General features: G+C 39.0%; 1 protein-coding gene across 1 annotated transcript in view; it reads left to right on the top strand.

Annotated features, from left to right (window-relative positions):
• The first annotated feature begins 2,888 nt into the window (after window positions 1–2,888).
• Window positions 2,889–23,097, top strand: part of LOC111151399 (nemo like kinase) — a 167,218-nt gene continuing 147,009 nt past the window's right edge. The window contains exon 1 of the mRNA XM_022509393.1: window positions 2,889–3,535. Within this exon, the coding sequence (XP_022365101.1) occupies window positions 3,078–3,535 (458 nt within the window). The 5' untranslated portion in view covers window positions 2,889–3,077. The remainder of the gene's footprint in view (window positions 3,536–23,097) is intronic.

Here is a 23,097-nt window from a genome sequence, read left to right as displayed (position 1 = left end):
CTGAAGTATAGAGGGTGGAGGTGATAGATAAGGTTATTGAGCAAGAAGAGAACCAGATCTAACCGTGCAATTAATTGACTTTTTTCAAAGGTGGGGGCGTGGTCAGACTTGTGTTTTTAAAAGATTGCTATACTCTCAGTGGAGGATGGAATAGAGGTGTGCTAGCCTGCAGGCAAGGAGATGCGTTAAAGATACTAGTGACATAATTTGGGGTACTAGTGTCATAACTGGGGAGAAAGGGCGGTGTTTAGAAGTTTGTTGTTTTTTAAAAGATCTTTTTTTAAAAAAGATTTTTATTTATTTTTTTGACAGACACAGCGAGAGAAGGAACACAGCACGGGGAGTGAGAGAGGGAGAAGCAGGCTTCCTGCTGAGCAGGGAGCCTGATGCAGGGATCGATCCCAGGACCCTGGGAACATGAACCCAGCGGAAGGCAGATGCTTGACGACTGAGCCACCCAGGCACCCCTAAAAGATCTTATTTATTTATTTGACAGAGAGAGAAATCACAAGTAGGCAGAGAGGCAAGCAGAGAGAAGGGGGGTGGCGGGGAGAAGCAGGCTCCCTGCTGAGCAGAGAGCCCAATGTGGGGCTGGATCGCAGGATTCTGAGATCATGACCTGAGCTGGAGGCAGTGGCTTAACCCACTGAGCCACTCATGCGCCCATAGAAGTGTTTTAAAGTGTTTAAGACGTGATGATTGATTAGAAGGGAAGGAGTGGGCAGGCAAAGAGAAATCAAAGCTGATCTCCAGGGTTCTGAGTGCAGTTTTCATAAGAATAAGGTTCTGTGAGCTTATTATTTCATATTTTAAAAGAAAATTCAAAGTAAGTGTGGTTATGTGATAGGGAAAAGATGTTATTTTAATAAGATTTCAATGACGAAAACTCAGAAAATACAAGAGAAAATTACGATCTTTGTGGTTAAGTTTATTACTTATGTTGCTTTAGTTTGTATCAATAGCCTTATCATCCATTTGAGTGGAGTGGTGAGTGCTGGAGACATCACCTCTTTTTGCCAAGATCAGGATTCGCCATGGAGGACCAGCCACAGGCTATGAACTACCAGTCTACTGAGTTTCTTCTGTGACTGTCTTGTTGGATAACCTTGGACCTTGAGTTTCGGAAGTTCGACATCCCTTTTTTGCTCCCCCTCTTTCTTCTCCACACTTGACTTAAGAAGGGATAGGACATGGCTCCCATCAATGGACCAGCAACGATTGGGACTCCGCCTTCTAAGTCTCAATCCCGCCCACCTCTCCTTAGACCACACCCCTTTCGCTTGGCCCCGCCCCCGAAGAGGTCCTCTCTGATACGACAGAGAATTCTCCACAATCCTGACCTGTAGTAGACCTGAAGGGTGGGGCCGAGATCAATCTTTTTTTCCATTTGTCAAATCAAGTGTCTATCTGGCCCCAGTCCCATCCCACTTCGTCTTCAAGCCAAGGATTGGTTGATCTGTTCTTGGTCTCCGGCTCATAATTGGTTCTTTTATTCCACCCTCTCTTCCAGCTTTTGCGGGCGGGATTAGCACGCAGCTTCCTGCTCCTGCCAAAAAAATAAAAGAAGAAAAAGAAAAGAGGAGAGAGGCGAAAGAAAATGTCACGGAGATCTTTGAGTTTTAATTCGCTTTTAGTCTTGTCGGTCAGGCCAAACTCTGCCTTTTGATTGGTCTCTCTATCTGCCCATCCCGGATCGGGGGCGGGATTTCCCCGGAGACCCACACCTTGTTGCCACTGGCCGAACAGTGCGCCTGTCTGAAGCTACGGGCCCAGGATTGGAGGCAGACGCAGACAGGTGGGCGTGGATTGGCTAGGGCAGCCGGTCAGTGTGAGGCGGGGGCGGGGCCTCGGTGGCTGGTTGCGCGTGTCCGCCGCTGGCTCCGCTCTATCCGGCTTTGCTAGGGGAGGTGAGTCCGGCCGCGGCGGCACCGGCGGCTGAGGAGGCGGCGGCTGAGGAGAAAGCGGCCGGCAGCGACTGAGGAGAAAGCGGCCGCGGGGACGGAAAGCCGGGTGGGGGGGAGGGGGGGAGACGGAGCAGCCTTGAGCCCTGCGGGGGCCGTCGCGCGGGGGGACCCACCCGCTCTCCCCCCCCAACCCTCCTCAGCAGAAGCAGCCGGCGGCGGGGGCAGGAGTCAGCCCGCTTCCGACTGCACCCCGCCCGCCTCCCGGGGCTCCTATTCTTTGGCCCCGGGACCCTAATCTCATCCCGGGGCGGTTCCCTCTGTCGGCGTCCGAGTGCTGCCCACCTCTCTTTCATTCCTCCCTCACCTCCTTACCTTTACTTTGCCCCGGTTCTTTTTTCTCCTCTCCGTCCTGCCCTGTCGCCTGCTCTGCTCACCCTGTCCCTCCTGCCTCCTTCCCTGGCTCTTTTCTGTTCTGGAAAGTTTAGTAACCCCCTCCAATCAGGTCAGCCTGACTAGGAGTAGGGGGAGATGTAGGAAGGCCTGAGAGTTCGAGGGGGGGGGAAGCTGGTTTCCCTAAAAATTTCCCCCCATCTTTAGAATTGGGGTGGTTGGATTTTTTTTTTTTTTTTTTATAAAATTGTATTTTTGAGGAGGTGGTAGGTGTTTAGAAAAGGATGTGGGAATGGAAGGGGTAGATGAGTCAAACCTCTTACAAGATTCCAAGGGTAGCGTGTTACCTGATCCTTTTCGTGTGTGGAGTTCAGGGGGTCGGGAGGTTTGGCCTTTATTCCCACATTCAAAGTTGGAACCTCCCCCCAATTAAGGATGGAGTTTTAGTACCCACTTGTGGCAGGAAACCTGGGGGGAAGGGGTCCCTTTTTCCTTTTTCTTTTCTTTTTCTTTTTCCTTTCCTTTTCTTTTTCTTTTTCTTCTTTTTTCTTTTTTTCCCTTTTCTTTTCTTTTTTTTTTTTTTTTCAATCCCCACCCTTCCACACACACTCACCCCAAAACTAAACACCAAGATCCTCTAACTTGTTTGGATTGACTGATGAAGACATAAAGCCAGTTACGCTCCATGTTTTTTGAGGTGGAGTGAGTGGTTTTTCTTCATTTTTAAATGGCCAAATGACAGCTTGACCCAGTTTGCTTTCCCATCAAAGGGCATTTTTTTGAATGTCTCTTTGTGGCGCAAGAGCCAACGCAAAAATGATGGCGGCTTACAATGGCGGTACATCTGCAGCAGCAGCAGGTCACCACCACCACCATCACCACCACCTTCCGCACCTCCCTCCTCCTCACCTTCACCACCACCACCACCCTCAACACCATCTTCATCCGGGGTCGGCTGCCGCTGTCCACCCTGTACAGCAGCATACCTCTTCGGCAGCTGCGGCAGCTGCAGCAGCGGCCGCAGCTGCAGCCATGTTAAACCCTGGGCAACAACAGCCATATTTCCCATCACCTGCACCGGGTCAGGCTCCTGGACCAGCTGCAGCAGCCCCAGCTCAGGTACAGGCTGCCGCAGCTGCTACAGTTAAGGCGCACCACCATCAACACTCGCATCATCCACAGCAGCAGCTGGATATTGAGCCGGATAGACCTATTGGATATGGAGCCTTTGGTGTTGTCTGGTGAGTATCAAAAGAAGAACGCAACTTCTCGTGGTTTCTTCTCATGGTTGTGATTGGGCGCGTCAACAAGTCATGCTTCTCTCCATGTTGACCGAAGTGGAGCGCGTCAACTGAAGGAAGCCACCCTCACCCAGAGGCCCAATGTGTTGGCTGGCTGGGCTTATGTTTTCGAGTCCTGGCAAATCATGGGAGAGAACACCCTCTGAGGAGTCACACACGTTTGCTGTCTACCCGACTTTTGGTTTAGAACCTAAGCAAGCCACTGAATGTAGGATCATTGGGTGGATGTATGAAATGTGTATTGCTACAGACCTTGGTCATCTCATAGGTTGGATGGAGTTTGAATCAGTTGCTCACTTGCTGCAGATGTCACAGTTGACCCAAACTTGATTCCTTATAATAGTCTTGTCATTGGGTCATACTCTGCATAAGTACTTCGCTCTCCTTTTTGCCTTTTCATTCCTTAATTTGCGATCTTGATCCCCAGAAGGAAGATCGGGTTCATACTTGAACCAGTTAAGTCATTGCTTGAGTGGTTTATTTTAAACCATAAAGCTACAGTTGGGAAGTATGTAGCTTTAGCTTTTTGATAAGAATGCATTAAATATAGCATCACACATGAGTACCACAAATGAGGTCAGTAGACTGTAGCTATGCCGTGGCCCACATTCTGTGTAATGTTTTAGTGTCATTTAGTGTCTCTTAAGTTGCTGTTATCCCTTGGTTGGTTGCTGAAGTAGTATACTTTTTAAACACATGAAACTGCTCCACTTTGGCTAGTGCTAGGGTATTTTAAAAAGTCTTCAGTGCTTCTTAAATGCCACATTTTGTCTATTTATTACTCTTCTTAGTAGTCTGTAATAAAATGAATTTATCATTGTAGGGCCTGTTGCTGTCAAAACTAGAACAAACTGAATTTTTTTCTCAAGGGTTAAGTAATCTGGTGTGGACAAATGAATTGATGTTTTCAGTGCATTCAAAAATAGATTCTTGTTAATGTCTAGAAAAGCCCCCATCACCACAGGAAAATGAACTCTTTGGAACTAGCCTGGTAAATGTCTCCTTTTGTCATTGTTTTTCAGGCTGTAATTGATACAAGTGTCATGTTTGCATTCTATCTGGGCATCTTTATATTTCAGATTTTATAATCTAGACTACAATGTGACCTGTTTTTGTTTTGTTTTGTTTTGCCTTGTTTTGTTTTTAAATTAGTCGGGTCTAGTGTTTTCCCAGCTAGCTCTCCAAGGAGGTTGCTGCAGTGCTCCCTCCAAGGTGTATGGGATTCCTGGTGGGAAGGAGTGTAGCCGGTAATGGTGCCTCTTCAGTCAATCTGCTCAGGGACCTGTCTGTTCCTGCCTTCATCTCTTCCATATCCTATCTCCAGGGATTGCACTGTGAACTTCCATTCCTTGCCTAACACTTGAGGATTAAAGCTGTGGGGCCTGGGGGGTGTAGACAGGAAAAAGGTTGCTCCTTGCTTTAAATTTTGTCATCTACTGGCTGAGAATTTGTTTGGATTTTCTTAGACCTGGATGCTCTCTTTCATTTTAGTGCTTTACATACAATGCTAAGAACTAGAGCTACTGAAGGGGAAGTGGATTGCAGCATTCACTGTATTCTAAAACTGTTCTACATTTTTCTCGAAAGATGATATGACTTGTAGAAGTTTTCGCTTCAAGCCCATGCTAAAGGAAAAGATTCTTTTTATGGGGAAGAAGGTGAGAAACTGGAGTGCTGAAACGTCTCCCACAGCAGACATTCTGGTAGTGGCTCTTCTGAAGTACTTTAATATGAAAAACCAAATGGTTTTGATTTGAATCCATTCTGTATTCTTTCATTGATTGATCCCTTCCATCACCAGCAGAGTTCATTCCTTGTGCTTGAAGTGTACCTTCTCTGTACACCATCTTCTATTTTATGCCGATTGTTTTGTGTTTGCCTTGTCTCACAACATTTGTAAGCCTCTTGAGGGTACGGACTGTATCTACCAGAGTACATCTTTTTCTCCTCTGCACTTAGCACAGTGCTGTGGAATCTTTGCTGTTTGATTACTTGATCTCCTGGTCAGGTTCTTTTCTTCTTTAACCACGTTTTTTCCAGTTAGCTGCATTGAGTGTTTTTAATCAGTTGTTATAGGTGAAGTACAATTCAGTATGAAAAAAAGGAAGACTTCCAGGTGTGTGTTTTAGTATGCAAATCCTTTTCTATTTTTATATTTACATATTGATGACTTGCTGTCTGAATTGCTTATTACATTTGGAATTTAACTGCTATATAACCTGAGTAAAATTGTTAAAACTAGTGATTTGAACACCAAACCAGAGTGAATTGCACTAGTATTCTGAAACCCAAGCTAAAGATATTAGTGAGGTGTTTTTTTTGTGTGTGTGTGTGTGTGTTTTTTTATACATATTAACTAGCTGAACCAGAATTTTTCTTTTTAATTCAGGGAACACTTGATGAACCTGAAACTATTTTATAAAATGATTAAAATGGTTTTCCCATATGACTACTTGGGCATCATAAGATTTACTTAGATCCTTATTTTATTTAATGCATTTTTGCAAGTATTTTTCTTTTGGGTTACTACACAAAAGGAAACTGTATTTGCTCTTAAGTCTTTTTCTGGACATGCACCTAAAATTACTAACTGTTGGCTGAAAACATTGCATGTAATTTTGAGAGATACTGTTTTTCCTCTGTGTAGACACGGAAAGGTATAGAAGTGGTATAGCATTTTACCAGTCAGATTTATCACTGAACAATTTAGTCAACCATCCTTGATTTATCTCTCTGTTGAATTTAACTATTGGACTAACTTATCAGTATTGGACAGTTGTGTAAAAGTAGTGAATTACCTATTAGCTTGCTGGTAAAGTTGGTGCTTTGACAGTTCAATTAAGGTTTCATTAACAACTGTCTGCTGTATTTTATCTCAAAGTAAGGGTTCTAGTTTACCTGGTAATATGATCATGTGGTAGCCTGAGATACATTCATTCCAATGACAGAATATTGTTCATGGGTTATCAAAGCATCATATATAATTTGACCTTCCTTTATCAGATGTCAGGTCTTCAGATGTCCATATGGACATTTTCATAATGAAAAACCAAAACACAAAACAACCCGCAAATGGAAACCTCAGTCATTTGGTGAGGATAATATAAATACCTATTTGTCCATAGTTCACATTGGCCAGAGGAAAGTGTACTCACTTAAACTTAAAAATGTGACAACCTTGGAACAAAAAGTGTTATAGCATAAGGCTTCAGGGACTCATGTAGTGTATAATTTTGAGAGTTGGAGGAAGTTGACCACATGAGAGAGGTTTGGGGACTGCTAAACTCGACCAGTTTTATCAATGACAACCTGAAATACTGATTGGATTAATGGCACATAGTGCCATCTTGATAATGAGTCTGGGAAAAGCTTCCACTTAGAATATTAGTGTTTTGGTTTTTAATTTATCTGATTAATTGAAAGATCAAAGATCCTGGGATTCATTTGGTCTCTTCTCTTTGTACTCCAGCTAAAGTTGGAGAACTTTGAATTTTATTATTCTAATACCTTCAGCGGTTTACTTTTATGTCGGTCTTTCAAAACTTCAGCGTCACTGTAGTGATACTTACTAGCTGTGTCATCTTAATAAATTGTTTAACCTCTCTGTTCCTCATTATAAAATGAGGATAATAATAGCACCTCTCCTAGGATTGGTATGAGGATTAAATGAGATAATCCTTGTAAACCAATGATTACACTGTATAGCATACAGTAAGCATTCAGTGAATGTTAGCTGTTTTTATTGTAGTTATTGTTGGTAGAAAAAAACCTGTTGTGTTAATGTATGCAGCAGTGGCTTCATGTATGGCCAGATTTATCAGGTGAAATCAACAACACGCAGACCATTTTTGGAAGCATGACTTCACATACCATAAAGTGCCCCTTAGTTGTGCTATGTGCTATATATCTGTTATTAATTAACAATTAAAAACAAACACATTAAAATATATAAAATACATGTTTGCATGGACTTTGCAGGTATTCTAGTCAGTTCATCTGCACTGTTTTAGAAAGTATTATGGATTTATGTAGTGGGAAGGAAATTAATTTTTTCTTTCTCAGAATGTAACAAATGAAGGACATTCTTATCGTCAAAGTTCAGCTTTAGTGGAAACTCATTTTACTTGTGTTTGGATGAAAGAGTGTGAATTGCTAAAGAAGATCCCAGTGAGGTGGGGGAAATATGTGTGATTTAATGAAAAATTATTCAGTGTAAATTCTCATGCGTGGCAGATATCATCTAGCTTGCTCATCTTGTGAAAATTAGAGGCATCATTTTTTGTGATGTTTTCTTTGGTCCTTTTACGCCTCGGACAGCCAGCTTTAATTTGGAAAAATGGGGAATGCTTTTGGGATATGTTTGGGGAAAATCCTAGAGTTAGTTGCATTAGAAAGTATACTGGAGTAAAAAAAAAAAAAGTATACTGGAGTAAAAAAAAAAAAGTATACTGGAGTATATTCTGTTAACTGTGTTTTACAGGTTAAGAATTTGTAGTATTGAGAAGTTTCTCTCTCGGCCAGGATTAACTGCCACAGCTGGATTCATTGGCGGGGGTGGGGGGGGGGGGGGGGTGTTGGTGTGCTCTGCTTTGTGAAAAGAGCTTTGAAGAAGCAGAGCCTGCACCATAAAAAGGAAACGGTCTCTCTTCTAGACATAACAAAGCATCCATGTGAAACTAGAAATGTGGAAATCTGTATTGTTAATTTTAACTACAAACGAACTTACTTTTAGAAACTGCAGGTTCATGGTCATGAAGTAGAGAAGTCAGAGAGAATAAAAATAACACAATCTAATGATAATGAACTGGTTTTTTGGCGATACAAACGCTATAGCCTTTAACATTGGAAGTCATTTTGTACTTAGGCTCCTGACAAGATTTTTCCAAATTGTATTTAAAAACCAAAAATAAAATAAAACCACAATACAACAAAAGAACTCCTTTTATTCACAACAAAAGAAACTCATTTTATTCTTGGGCAGAAATTTTATATTACTGATCACTAGCTTAGAAAGAAAGATAAATGTTTTTTATTAAGAAAAAACATTTCAGAAAGAATTGCTGTTTCAAACAAGCTAAAACAACAATATCCTTCAAAACTACATGCAACTTAAAAAAAAAAGATTTTATTATTTATTTGAGAGAGAGAATGAGAGAAAGCATAAACAGGGGGAGTGGTAGAGAGAGGGGGAGAAGCAGGCTTCCCACTAAGTGGGGAGCTCATCTCGGGGCACTTGATCCCAGGATCATGGGATCATGATCTGGGTCAAAAGCAGGTGCTGAACTGACTTAGCCACTCAGACACCCCTACATCCCACTTTTTTAGGCATCACTTACTACCACCAGTGCATGTTCTGAAAAAAACATGGGGGCAGATAAAGTTAGCTTTCAAATGCTTGCTGGAAGAAGAATATTTGCAAAATGTATTAACTGAATGTTTGTTTGAATTTAAGTTCTGGGGTCTCTGGGGCTTTACCATGAGCAATTATAGAAATGTTGTTCCATGATACAGAAGGCTATCCTCTAATACAGTATTGGAATATTTCATCATCTTCACAACTTGGTGTATTGGTTTTCATTGACTTCTATATTGTAGAATTGAGTGACTGTTCTTGGTTGTTTTTATTAGATTTGCTGATGTTCTAGCAGTTAAAGAATCAACTGTTTATGTAATGTATATATTTTTTTTAATGTTAATCTCATTTCTTTGATGGTAATTGTGAAGGCCAAAGAAACTTTCCCATTTGTCATCCAACCAAATGGAAAGAAGTCATTGGGTAGAAGCTCTTTCATTATAAAGTTCTATTTGGGTTATATTTATGATTCCCTGTGCACCCATAATACTCCAGTGAATTATTTGTTGATTGTGTCATCTAATGCAGATCAACAGTGATTTCCTAACTAATAGAGTTTGTCGGTTTGATTCTGTTGTTGCTTAGGAATAACACAGAGAGTGCCTGAGGCAACAGTTGTAATACTGTCAATAAGCATGTGACACGTCATCATAGACTTGTTGGTAGTTCTAAGGTACCTAGCCAAGAGACATTAGAAAAAATTCTAGCACTCTGGCATTATGAAAAGGAAACTAAGGAAACTATTGAGTTGTACTCTAACAGTTAAGTATAATGGTGTGAGTAGAGGAAGTGTGTACAGTGATGTCTGTCATTGATTATGATTGGCAGTCTTTACTTATACCTAGCTTCATATCTGTGTTTTGAATTAGTTTGTCTAATTGAATTATATCTACTATCAGACAGAGGGTTTTGACATTGCTGGAACTCACTAGTCAGTGTATTTTTATTATCAACCTGCTGTGGCCCAGCACCACTGTAGACTCTAATGAGGATATTTAGTTCTATAAATAATTTTACAAACTCTGTCAAGCTTCTGCTATTATCTATTCTTTGCTTGTACTGGCATATAGAGTTTAGTTATGATACTGCCCTAAAGGAGCTTACAGTTAAGTAAACAGGGTGTAAAATAATACATCCCTGCTTTCAGGGAGTCTTGATGGAAAGTTGAAACTCAATTTGAAATAAAAACAAAAGGATGGGATGCCTGGGTGGTTCAGTCAGTTAAGTGTCTGTCTTCAGCTCAGATCATGATCCCAGGGTCCTGGGACCAAGCCCTGCATCAGGTTCTCTGCTCTGTGAGGAGCCTGCTTCTCCCTCTCCCTCTGTGAGCCGCTCCCCCTGCTTGTGTTTTCTGTCTCTGTCAAATAAAGAAATGAAATCTTAAAAAAAAGAAAAAAATGAGGATATATTTTCACTTGTTCTTACAATACTTATTTATTGGTGATGAGAGGGATTTAAAGAAGATTATGATCTAGTGGAAGAAGGAGACTCATAAATGGATAATTATAATTCATTCCATTGATACAATGTAGTTGATATGTAGTAGTAGATATGATTCAATAGAGATATTCCCTGGATATTATGGGAACAGAGAAGGGATTTCTGTGGAAGGCATGAATGTTTTCTTTCTTTCTTTCTTTCTTTTTTTAAAGATTTTATTTATTTATTTGACAGAGAGAGATCACAAGTAGGCAGAGAGGCAGGCAGAGTGAGAGCGGGGGAAGCAGGCTCACTGCTGGGCAGAGAGCCCGATGTGGGGCTCGATCCCAGCACCCTGGAATCATGACCTGAGCCGAAGGCAGAGGCTTTTAACCCACTGAGCCACCTACGCGCCCCGGTATGAATGTTTTCTAGAAGAGGTAGTATCTCAACTGAGTTTCAAGAACCAGAGCTAATGGGAAAGAGCATTCTAGATGGATGTGTTCCTACCCAAGAGACTGTAGGGCTGGAGTTACTGAAATTAAAGTGCCGTGGAGAGGGTGGGAGGTGATAGGGTGGAGGCACAAACTAAAGCTGGACCCGGAAGTTGGAGTGTTCTGCTGAAGAGACCACTGGTAGTGGGAGAGGGGCAAAACTTAAACTTTTTATGACTAAAGCACATGTATACATAATAAATGTATAGCATATCTATGGTGTTAAAATTTCATGGGGAGTCCGGGGGAAAAATATCTAAAAAGGCTCCTTGGAGGGGGTGATAATGAAAAAAGTTGAAATACTGGGAATGGCAACCATTAAAAGTTTTTAAGATTAGAGAGTGACTTGTTCAGAGATACATATGTGTATATTTTGACATATAAAGAGAGAGTGGAGGTAGCTGAGGCCTGAGACTTAGGGAATGTTCTCAGTTGTTGGTGGAAATTATTGGAGGCAGAACTAAAGGGCAGTCAGATAGGAAAATGTGTTCATAGTGATTGACAACCTATGCATGGCGGAAGATTGTTAGGAAGATGGGAGTGATCTTTGGTACAGATAAAAAAAAGTCAAAGAAAATGAGGGGGAGAAAAGGCCATTGAATTTAGCAGGTAGGTCATTGATGGTATTTGAGAGAACCATTGTGTATGTGGTTTTTTTTTCTCTCTGGTATATAAATGTGTGTGTGTGTATGTGTGTGTGTGTATACACATTTGATTCTAAAGAATGTCTTAAGTATTAGCAGCATTCTGCTTTATTATTAATAAAATTCTCCCAAATCCCAAGTTTTTATTTCTAGTTTAGTAAACCAGAGAATTTAGTGTTTATCATGTTCAAGGTGCTATTTGCTTGCGAAGAATTTTTTTAATGACAGGGTAATAGAGTACTCAACTAAACTTGTTAGGAGACAAGTTTCTGGTCCTGCCTTGCTGCCAACAACCCTATGACCTTGATAAAGTTATTTAAGTTTTCTGGGTCTTGGTTTCCTCATTTGTAAAAGCCTGTGTTTCCTAAGTTTCTATTATAAAATTGCATTAATATTTATAAAGCATTGTAGCTTTATTTGTGGACAAATCAAGTCTGTTATTGACCATATGACACCTTTCTTCAAGACTACAGATGTTGAATAGCTTCTAAAATTATTTAAAGGAAGAATGAGATAAATGTCACCCTATTCCAGTGTGGTGACTTTCATAGAGTTTTCAAATTTGGGATCAGATTTTATTTATTTATTTATTTATTTATTAAGATTTTATTTATTTATTTGGCAGACAGAGATCACAAGTAGGCAGAGAAGCAGGCAGAGAGAGAGGAGGAAGCAGGCTCCCTGCTGAGCAGAGAGCCCGATGCCAGGACCCTGGGAACATGACCTGAGCTGAAGGCAGAAGCCTCAACCCACTGAGCCACCCAGGCGCCCTGGGATCAGATTTTAAATGTGCAGTTTGTCCAAGACATTTATTTTCTTCTACTGACTTACTGGTAAGGATTATACATACTTAGTTATGAAGAGCCTGCCTGTTTGCAAATGGACTATCAGTTCCTTCCTAAATGTAAATTTGATACTGTTTTTCTGGTAATATTTTATGTTTTAGCATTCTAGATTTATATTCTTTCCTAAATATTTGGAGTGATTTTTAATTTTTTTTAAAAGATTTTATTTATTTATTTGACAGAGATCACAAGTAGGCAGAGAGGCAGGCAGAGAGAGAGGAGAGAGGAGGAAGCAGGCTCCCTGCTGAGCAGAGAGCCCTATCGGGGCTCCATCCCAGGACCCTAGGATCATGACCTGAGCTGAAGGCAGAGACTTTACCCCACTGAGCCACCCAGGCGCCCCTGATTTTTAAAATTTTAAATGAAATTTAATATTAAATACTTTGTCTTTTTGTGTGCATGTGGGTAATAGCTATGATGATTTGGAGGCCAGTGCTTACATTAGCAAGTTGATTTACAGTATCTTGTTTTTAGAAATCTTTCTCTCTCTCTCTCTTTTTTTTAAAGGAATCTCTTTTAAATTCTGAATTTGGGTAGGGAATTTACTAGTTGGCGGATTCACCTAGCACAAAATGAGCTGTGTCACAGCTTTAAAGGCTGTAGCCATTTGGGCATACAGTGCCCAGAGATACTGAGCGGGAGTGTGACTTCCTAAAGCTTCTACACAATAGGAAGGGAGCATTTTCACAGAAGCCCTCAGCAAACTAGCAGCACTGTCCAGTAGATACATAATGCAAGCCACATATGTGATTTAAAATTTTCTAGTGGCCACATTAAAAAATGTGTAAAGAAACAGGTGAAATTAATTTTAGTAATATATTTTTTTAACACCTTTAGCCAAAATATTGTCATTTTAGCATGTTATTACTATGAAAATTATTAGGTAGATATTTTACTTTTTTTTTTTTCATATAAAATGTACTGACTACCTTATTGTCCAGCACAGTAGTAGAGTCTCTTTGACCTTTATTGGGTTGTATACTGTTTTCTGAACCACTGATGTCAGTAGAGTTAGTATTACTTTTGGAGTAATCATTTCCACCGTGGACCTGGAGAGGAAGTCAGTTGTAAGTGGAAAGGATGAATTCCCTCAACAGATGCTGGGAAGGCAGTCATTAGTTACCAAGAATGCATTCATCTAACTTATATCAGACTCGGAAGATCTTGACCGGGTGCATTTATAGAACAAAGTGGAATGATGCTCTCTGTAGAGAAGTTGTCCTGTCTGCCCTGAATCATTTGGAGTCTTTTCATTTTCTTTTCTGAAGCCTTGTTTGCCTAAGGTACCAGAAGGTAAAATTGGTACCTGATCCTTGCCATGTTTGCTTTCCTTCCCAGTTAGATCAGATACCCTCCATTGATTTCTTTCCTCTCTCAGTGTTGTGGTTTTGTTATCTAGATAAAGTTCTCAGTCTTGTTTTCAATTTCAGTAGTGTAGGGCTCAGTATTGTCAGGCAGCAAACTCCTTACAGGGGAATGGACAACACAGAAACTTACTGTTTATCCATTCCTTGACCTAAAATTCTTGCTCTGAGCTACAGAGAAAAGGTGAAGAGAGACATTTGAACAAATAGATAAAATTAGTCATTTGACCCAGATTGCAGCTGGTTTTTTTTTTTTCTGTCTGCATGGATAAAAACCATCTCCAATTTGCATAAGCAGGTGATTTTTCTTACATGCTAATTTTCTTAATGTACCATGGCAGAGAGCTGCAGATTTGCAAATTGTGTAAGTAAATTGAAATAAACCAGGTGACTTTGTTTCGCTTTATTATCTTACCAGTACAGAAGTACCCAAAGGGTGCAATTATCGGGTGATTATCTCATTGCACATCTAAGTTAACAGGCAGCCTGGTGCAAAGGTTTTTGGTTGTTTTTTTTCCCCTTTCTTCTCTACCTCTCTCTCATTTTAGTTTTTAAAAATAGGAAACTGTTGATTTCTATGTTTACCTTGACATGGCTAAAATTTTGGTAATACAGATGTGGGGAAATTTGAGCTTTATTCAAAGTAATCCAGAAGCCAAAAAAATTGGCAAGTAATGTAGGTACTGTGCAGGAAAAGGGACACATGTATACTGGGTTTGTGTTTGAATTGCCTGAGAGAATTAGGTGAGAACTTCAACCATGTTTAATTGGTTGGCTTCCTCTGTTTTCCTTTTCCCAGGTTCTACATGTTGCAGGAGTTGGGATTATTATGAAGTTAACTGGATGGGTATTAAAGCCAGTATTCAAAACGATTATTATGTATATCCTTTTAAAAAATCAAAATAATTAATTATAATACACTTTGAAATATCATTTCAATATGTTAGACATTTTAGAAAGATACAACAGTTAGTTTAAGGGGCTCTTTTCCCAGAAGATTTACGAGGACAAAGAATATCAATTAAAGTGACTTCCTTTTATTAAAAACAATATTTACAGGGGCGCCTGGGTGGCTCAGTTGGGTTAAGCCTCTGCCTTTGGCTCAGGTCATGGTCTCAGGGCCTGAGATTGAGCCCCACTTCCGCTTCAGGCTCTCTGCTCAGCAGGGAGCCTTCTTCCCCCTCTCCCTCTGCCTGCCCCTCTGCCTACTTGTGATCTTTCTCTCTCTCTCTCTCTCTCTCTCTCTCTGTCAAATAAATAAATAAACAAATCTTTAAGGAAATTAAAAAAAAACTTCTTTTAAAAAAAACAATATTTCTAAACAATAAATTCCATTATTAATCTTAGCAATTAATTTTGTTGAATTCCTCAGATGTTACAGTATTATTTACCTAGCGATATGTATGGAGATTCAGTTATATTCCTTGTAGCGTGGAAGTATTGATTTTGAAATGAATCATAATTGTAAGCTAGCAAATTAAAAGTTTGGCCAGGCTTTTTATCTCAGCACTTACGTATTATTTCTTTTCAGTTTAAAGAAAAGTAGTTCAGAAGAACTTTGAGAACAAAAGCAGTGAAAGAATGACCAGAGAAGGACAAAATTTAAGTATAAAGGGACTGTATGGGTTAGTAGTTAAGAGCCAGTACTATGATTATAGACTGGATTTAAATCTTGACTCTGCTCTCTCACTTAACCTCTGTGTGCCTCATGGTCGTAGTGTGTAGAATGGGGATAGTAATAGTGTATCTGTTTCAAAGGGGTTATTGTATGGATTATATGAATCCGTATATATGTAAAGTCAAAGAACTGTGCCTGGCCCTAGGTATGTGTTGACTCTTGTTATTATTATTACTAGTTTGAGTGAAAATGTAGTTCCTCCTTAAAGTTTACTAATTTAGGGTAAATAACCCAACAGTGTCTGACTGTTGATAGATGTGTGACTATCACATATATATATATTTTTTTTACCGATTAGCTCCAGCCATTTTTGAAAAGTCATTCAAATTGTAGAATGCCTTCCAAATGTAAAATTACCTTTAGCACATAAAAGGAGGGTTTTCCCTTTCTAACTCCAGCTCCCTCCTCCCACCTTTTATCAAAGTAACAATACCTTTATTGTAGGAAACTTGAAAAATACAGAGTTGTAACCTACAACTCAGAGATAGCACTGATAGATAGCATATGATACTTTTTTTTTTTTTCCAATTTTGCATCTGGAAAGTGTGTTTGTAAAGAGTTGGGATCAAGATCGCTTTGGGTATTTACATTTTTGTATCCTGTTTGTTTTGCTACATTACAAAGATTTTGGGTGTTGTGGTGGTGGTGGTGTTGTTTTGGAGAGCTAATTTTTTCATTCTCAGAAGCCTAGAGCTCTATCTTGAAAGGAATTAGAGTTGGAAGATACTTTAGAATGCATCTAGTGTAACTGCCTCATTTTTTAAATTGGAAAATTGAGACCCCGGGAATCTAAGAGATTAGTTCAAGGTCACACAGCTGGTTAGAAGCTGAGCCAAAACCTTTGCTCTTTTGCTGCTTTACTAGTAATACCTGTTCAACTTAATGCCCATTGAAACTGGAAGAAATGTTCTTATAAAAGCAAAACAAAAAACAAAAACTCTGAATGAAACCAGGAATAGTGCATCTGGGAAAAAGAAAAAAAGAATATTTACTCCATTGGTTGCTTTTTGTGCGTCATTGACTCTAAGGTTTCTGGTAAAAGTTTAATGTCATGAGCCACAAGGCTTTTGGTGGAAAACAGCTGGGTCTCTTCATATTATATATAATTGTGTTGTATATCTTCTTTGAGAGTATTGTGCCCCCCTCTTATTTTTTGAAAAATTTTAAACCTCAGAAAATACGAAAGAATTGAACTGTGATAAATCCATAACCATTCCTTCAGATTAACATTTTGTGACTTTTGTTTTATCTAGTTAGAGGCTATTTCTACAGAATTTGCTGAGATTGGGTTAATGGTCACTGCCTCAACTTGTTCCATGTAAGTTTTGTAAGGTCTTACAACTAGAGAAGGAACTGGATATTTTCAAGCTTGTGACTTTTGGAATGCTATTTACTCTCCTAATACTTAAAAGAAAATTCAGTGTGAATCAAATGTGTAACTGAAACATATACCAGTCAAAACTAGGCTTCAGGCAGAATAGAAATATTCCATTCTGCAAAGTTTTTCTTTTTTGTGGTATTCATCTCAGGTTGGGAGTAAAGGGGCATTTTAAATAATCTGATTTCTGGTTTCACAATTTTGTGACAGAGGACATCATTGAGGATACTACATTGTTGAAGCTAAATTTTAAGTTACTGTAGTTTTTTTTTTTTTTAAGTAAATTACTGTGTTAGTCACATGAGCTGATGATGCTGTGATTTGTGTCACCCGATTCACTGCTCTGTATTTCTCAGTACCAAATAATTCCTTTGTTAAACTCATTTTCAGTAAATGAGCCATTGTTTCCCAAGGGGTAATGATTATTTCTATATATAGCCCAAATTCCTAAGAAATAGCTTTTAAAGTTTAAAATATTAGTAATTGGAAGTGGTTGAAATCATTGCTCTGTGTATATCAAGGCACAACTGTGTCTATGAAAAGGGCAGCTGCTGTGTTTGCTCCCTAGGCTACAATATGAGATATTATGCCTACTGGAAACCAACTGACAAGTCTTTAAAAAAGAAGTCTTTTGGTTTATGTGCAAAAAAGGGTTGTGTTATTGAATCTACCCAGCTCTTACATTACCTAGTTTCATAACGTAAGCACCTAGAATGAGGTAGCTGGAGTTCAAATCTAAATGGCTTGTGACAGGTAAGGAGATATATAGACAGCAGATATTGTTTACTTGATACAGTTGATGTCGGTGTCTGCAAATAAATTGTTGACAACTTAAAGTACCTCAGCAGTAAAGACATTACAATTGGGACACTGATGTTTAACTGGTGTAGATGCTGAAGATCTAGTTTTCAGCATGTATCAGCTTATCTCCATAGGTGGGCAAACTTTAAATAACTAGTTTTTATACCTAGATTTTTTTCATTTTAAAGTAGATGCTTGGGGAGCCTGGGTGGCTCAATGGTTAAAGCCTCTGCCTTTGGCTCAGGTCATGATCCCAGAGCCTCACATCGGGCTCTCGTATCAGCGGGGAGCCTGCCTCCTCCTCCTCGCTCTCTCTGCCTGCCTCTCTGCCTACTTGTGATCTGTCTGTCAAATAAATAAAAATCTTTAAAAAAAAATAATAAAGTAGATGCTTGTTTCTTAGACAAATCAAAATCGGCTTCTGCCCTTTCCCTCTCAATGCAAATAAAAGCAAATGCTTACAACCACTTATGACAAACTCTATACCCACCGATACACTGAAAATAATGAGTGTTTCGAGGACTGGGGCCATGTCTCATTTGTATCTCCAGTGCCAAATGTGGTCCTTGGTGGGTACTTATTGTTTGTCGTGACCTTGAAAGTTGCTAATGCTAAATTTGACATGGTGGTGACTGTCAAAGAAGAGTACTATCATTGGCCCTTGCCATTATATAGATCCCTCCTTCCTCATACACTGCAGGAATTTTTAGGAGGGAACACTTGGAGAGTGGTATTCGGACTGCCCCATGATAGTGATTTTGTTTTTTGGGGTTTGGATTTTTTTTTTTAAGAGTTAAGAGCCCTAATCTAAAAATAGTATGCAGTAACCAACTAACCCTCCAAATAGTTATTATTTTGCTACTGCTTTCTATAGTCTACTTTTTGGGGCAGGGGGCAGAGAGAGAGTGGGGAAGAGAGAGAATCTTAAACAGGTTCCACAACCAGTGCGGAGCCCAGTATGGGGCACAGTCCCATTATCCTGAGATCATGACCTGAGCCGAAATCAAGAATCAGATGCTTAACCAACTGAACCACCTAGTTGCCCTCTATAATCTACTGTTAAGTTAAGAATGCTGTTGAATAGTTTAGAAAAAATACATTCTCGATGCAGAACTGTGATCTCATGTTATAAAAATGGAAACTATGTCTAAAGTCTCATCTCCTACATAAAATCATAACAAAGTCATCCCTGATGCTAGCACAGGAAAAAAAAAATACGTTCAATTCTAAGCTCCATATTCCATTCTATAAACTTGTGAATAAATGACAGATTAGTATGTGGTAGCCATGCTCTTTAAAATTAGTGAGAAAGAATGGTTTATTTCAGTGGTGTGCTGGTATATGTTTCACAGGGTCTCTGAAAAATAAAACAGCCCTGGTTTGTAGGGCCTGCCAGATTCCTGTGGTGTAAATATTCCTGTAATGGCCAATTTCAGGCTACCAATGTGAAGTCACCAAATGCCTGAATTGGAAAAAGAAACATAATAGCACACCATTACAAAGTATTTTTACCCTACAGGTAAAGAAGATGTTAACCTTGAGAGTAATATTAAGATAATTAGGAAATGATGATTTCAGAGTATTTATTAACTTTGTTTTGATTTATTACACTGTAAGTTTATATAATTTAATTTTTATATATAATTTAATTTTTAATAATGCCTGTGTTTCACAGTCCGCTTGCAAAATACCAGAAAATGTAATAATTTCTCAGGGGCCAGTATGAACCAGCTCTAACACACCACTGATTTCTTAAATCTTGGTTGGGAGGGTTCGCTAGTGTTGGGGAGAGATGAAATTGGATCCATACTTACCACTGTACAAAAAGTCCCAAGTGGATTAAAAATTTAAGTGTAAAAGTATAAAGCCAAAAATAAGAAAATATGGATAACTATTATTATCATCTTACAGGGGAAGACTTATTACCTTGACTTCAAAGCAAGAAAAAATATCAGATTTGTCTGTGTAGATATTTATGAGGTGTATTTGGTAAAATACACCATAAAAAGCCTAAAAGGAAAAAAAAAAAAGCTGGAGGGAAATATTGGCAACATATATGAAAGAAGTTAATATCTTAAATATTTAAAGAGCTCTTAAAATCAGTGAGAAGTAAGGGTGATTAACCTAACTAAAAATGGGCAAAAGCTAGAGAATGGGCTGTTTGTAGAAGAAATAAAATTTGTTTAAAAACATTTGAAAAAGATTCTTATTTTTATTCACAAAGAAATGCAGAAATAGGATATCACTTTTAACCTGCTAGATTAACTTTAAAAAAAAAAATTATTTGAGAGAGAGGACTAGCAGTCATGAGTAGGCGGAGGGAAAAGGGAGAGGGACAGGCAGACTCCCTGCTAACCCTAAAGTGGGGCTCGACCCCAGGACCCCAAGATCATGACCTGAGCTAATGTCAGAGGCTTAACCAACTGAGCCACCCAGGTGCCCTGCTAGATTGACATTTTTTAAAAAAGTGATAGCTCTTTCAGTTGTTACAGATGTAGTAAAACAGATACTCAAACTTTTGATAATAGTGTAGTTGGGTAGAGACTTTCTGGAAGAGCAGTTTCTCAAAACTGAATGTACATACCCGTTAACTGGAGATGTCATTGAGCTTACAGATGCAAAGATGTATTCACAAGGAAAGCAACCTAAATGTCTGTGGGTAGTGGAGTGGTTATCTTTGAAAGATACTCACAATTTATTAAGTGAAAACCAGTGTCAAAGATTGTCCCCCCCCACCTTTTAAAAGATTTTATTTATTTATTTGACACAGAGAGAGAGAGAGAGAGAGAGAGAGAGAACACAAGAGAGGGACTATAAGTAGGGAGAGTGGGAGAGGGAGAAGCAGGCCTCCCAATGAGCAGGAAGCCCAATGCGGGACTTGATCCCAGGACCCTGAGCCAAAGGCAGATGCCTAACAACTGAGCCACCCAGGCATCCCAGATTGTCCCCTTTAAAAAAAAGAATTACTCATATGTTCCAGGAAAGTCTGGGAGGATATCTGCCAATAATGGTTTTAGTGAGGTGAGAGTATAGCAGATTTTCACTTTGGAGTTTATAGTAACTTCCACTTTAAAGAAACACTAAGAATTTCTTTACTATAAAGAATAGACCTAAGGAGGTACATGATAGTGTCGCTCTTTTTTAGAGGAGGAAGCTACAGCTCAGAGAGGTCTAAGTGACTTGCCTGAGGTGTCAGAGCTAATTAAGAGATCCATAAAAGATAAGTGATAGAGGTTATTAAGAATAATAAAGTATCCAAGGGTGCCTGGGTGGCTCAGTTGTTTAAGCGTCTGCCTTCAGCCCAGGTCATGATCCCAGGGTCCTGAGACTGAGCCCTGCATCTGGCTCCCTGCTCAGCAGGAAGACTGTTTCTCCCTTTTTTCCCTGCTTGTGCTTGCTCATCTCCGTCCTGTTCCCTGTTGCTGTCGTTGTCTCTCTCTCAATCTCAAATAAATAAATAAAAACTCTTAAAAAAAAAAAAAAAAAAAAGAGTATCTACAACCCAGCCTAAGAAATAGAACTTAAAACCAACACTGTGAAGCAGCCCTTAAACACGTCCCACCTCCCCATTCCATCTTTCTGCCTTACCTGCCTGCCAAGAAGAAACTACTCTTCAGAATTTTTGTTTTTTATTCCCTGCTTTAAAAAAATTAGTTTTCTTGATGACATAAGTCACATATCCTATAAATCACCCATTTAAAGTGTATAATTTAATGGCTTTTAGTATATTCACAGAGTAAATTTTCTTTTAGAACGTTTTCATCACCACCTAAAGAAACATACCCATTAACAAATCACTCTCTATTCCCTGTGCCCCTGGCAACCATTAATGTTTCTGTTTCTGTAGATTTGCCTATTTTGGACATTTTGTATAAATAGAATCATTCAGGATATGTGGTCCTTGTGACTGATTTCTTTTATTTAGCATAATGTTTTCAAAGTTCATCCCTTTTTATTCCTGAATAATATTCCATTGTATGGCTATACCACATTTTGTTTACCAGTTGGATATTAGGATTGTTTCCACTTTTTGGCTATTTTGAATAATACTGCTTATGAACATTCACAGACAAGTTTTATAAGAACATATGTTTTCATTTCTCTTGGGGGTATATACCTGGGAGTGGGATTGCTGGGTCATCTAGCATCAGATAACTATGTTTAACTTCTTGAGGAATCGCTAAAACTGTGTTCTGGCTGAACTTTTTACATTTCTACCAACAATGTAAGAGGGTTCCAGTTTCTCCACATCCCTGTCAACACTTCTTATCTGCCTTCTTGATTATAGGCATCTTAGTGTGAAGTTACCACTTCACGGTGAGTTAACACTACACACTAAGTTACCACAACTCATTGTAGTTTTGATGTGTATTTTCCATTAATATGACGGTGATCATCTTTTCTTGTGCTTGTTGGCTAATTGTATGTTGTCTTTGGAGAACTATCTATTCAAGTCCTTTGACCATTTTTAAATTGGGTTGTCTTTTTATTGTTGAGTTATGAAGTTCTTTATCTGTTCTAGATGCCAGTCCCTGATCAGATATATGATTTGTAAATATGTTCCCCCATTCTGTGGTTTGTCTTTTTTACTTTCTTAGCCATTGGTATCCTTTAAAAGCATAAAAATTTTTAATTTTGGGGGCGGCTGGGTAGCTCAGATGGTTAAGCATCTGCCTTCAGCTCAGGTCATGATCCCGGGGTCTGGGAATAGCCCTGCATCGGGCTCCCTGCTTGGCAAGGAGCCTGATACCCCCTCTCTTGTTCCCACTCCTTGTGCTCTCGCACTCTCTCTCTCTCTCTCTCTCTCTCTCTGTCAAATAAATAAATAAATAAATAAATAAATAAATAAATTTTGTTGAAATCCAGTTGATCTATTTTCTGTTGCTTGCCCTTATGTCATATCTGAGGTTTTACCTAATCCAGAATCATAAAGATTTATACCTGTATTTTCTTCTAAGAGTTTTATAGTTTTAACTCATATTTAGGTCTTTGATCCCTTTTGAGTTAATTTTTTGTATGTGACATATGGGTAAAACTTTATTCTTTTTCCTGTGGATATCCAGTTGTCCCTCACTATTTGTTGGAAAGATTATTACTATTTCCCAATTGAATGGCCTTGGCACCCATGTTGAGAATCATTTGGCCATAAATGTAAGAGCTTATTTCTGGATTTTCAATTTTATTCCATTGATTTATAAATTTCTCCTTATGCTAGGGCCACACTGTTGATTACTATAACATTTTAGTAAGTTTTGAAATAGGGAAATGTGAGTCTTCCAACTTTGTTCTTTTTTAAGATTGTTTTGGTTATTTTGGGTCCCTTGCATTTTCATAAGAATTTTAGGATTAGCTTATCTGCTTCTTAAAAAAAAAAAAAAAGCCAGATGGGATTTTGATAGGAAATTGCATTGAATCTGCAAATCGATTTGAGGAATACTGTCATCTTAACAATATTAAGTCTTCCAATCCATGAACATGGGATATTTTCCCATTTATTTAGATCTTCCACTTCTTTCAACAATTTTG

The sequence above is a fragment of the Enhydra lutris genome, unplaced genomic scaffold (genome assembly GCF_002288905.1).
Source record: "Enhydra lutris kenyoni isolate GAN:26980312 unplaced genomic scaffold, ASM228890v2 scaffoldscaffold26, whole genome shotgun sequence".
In the NCBI taxonomy this organism is placed as follows: domain Eukaryota; kingdom Metazoa; phylum Chordata; class Mammalia; order Carnivora; family Mustelidae; genus Enhydra; species Enhydra lutris.
The sequence above is the reverse complement of the archived record's forward strand: the minus strand, read 5'-3'. Positions and strand labels throughout refer to the sequence as shown.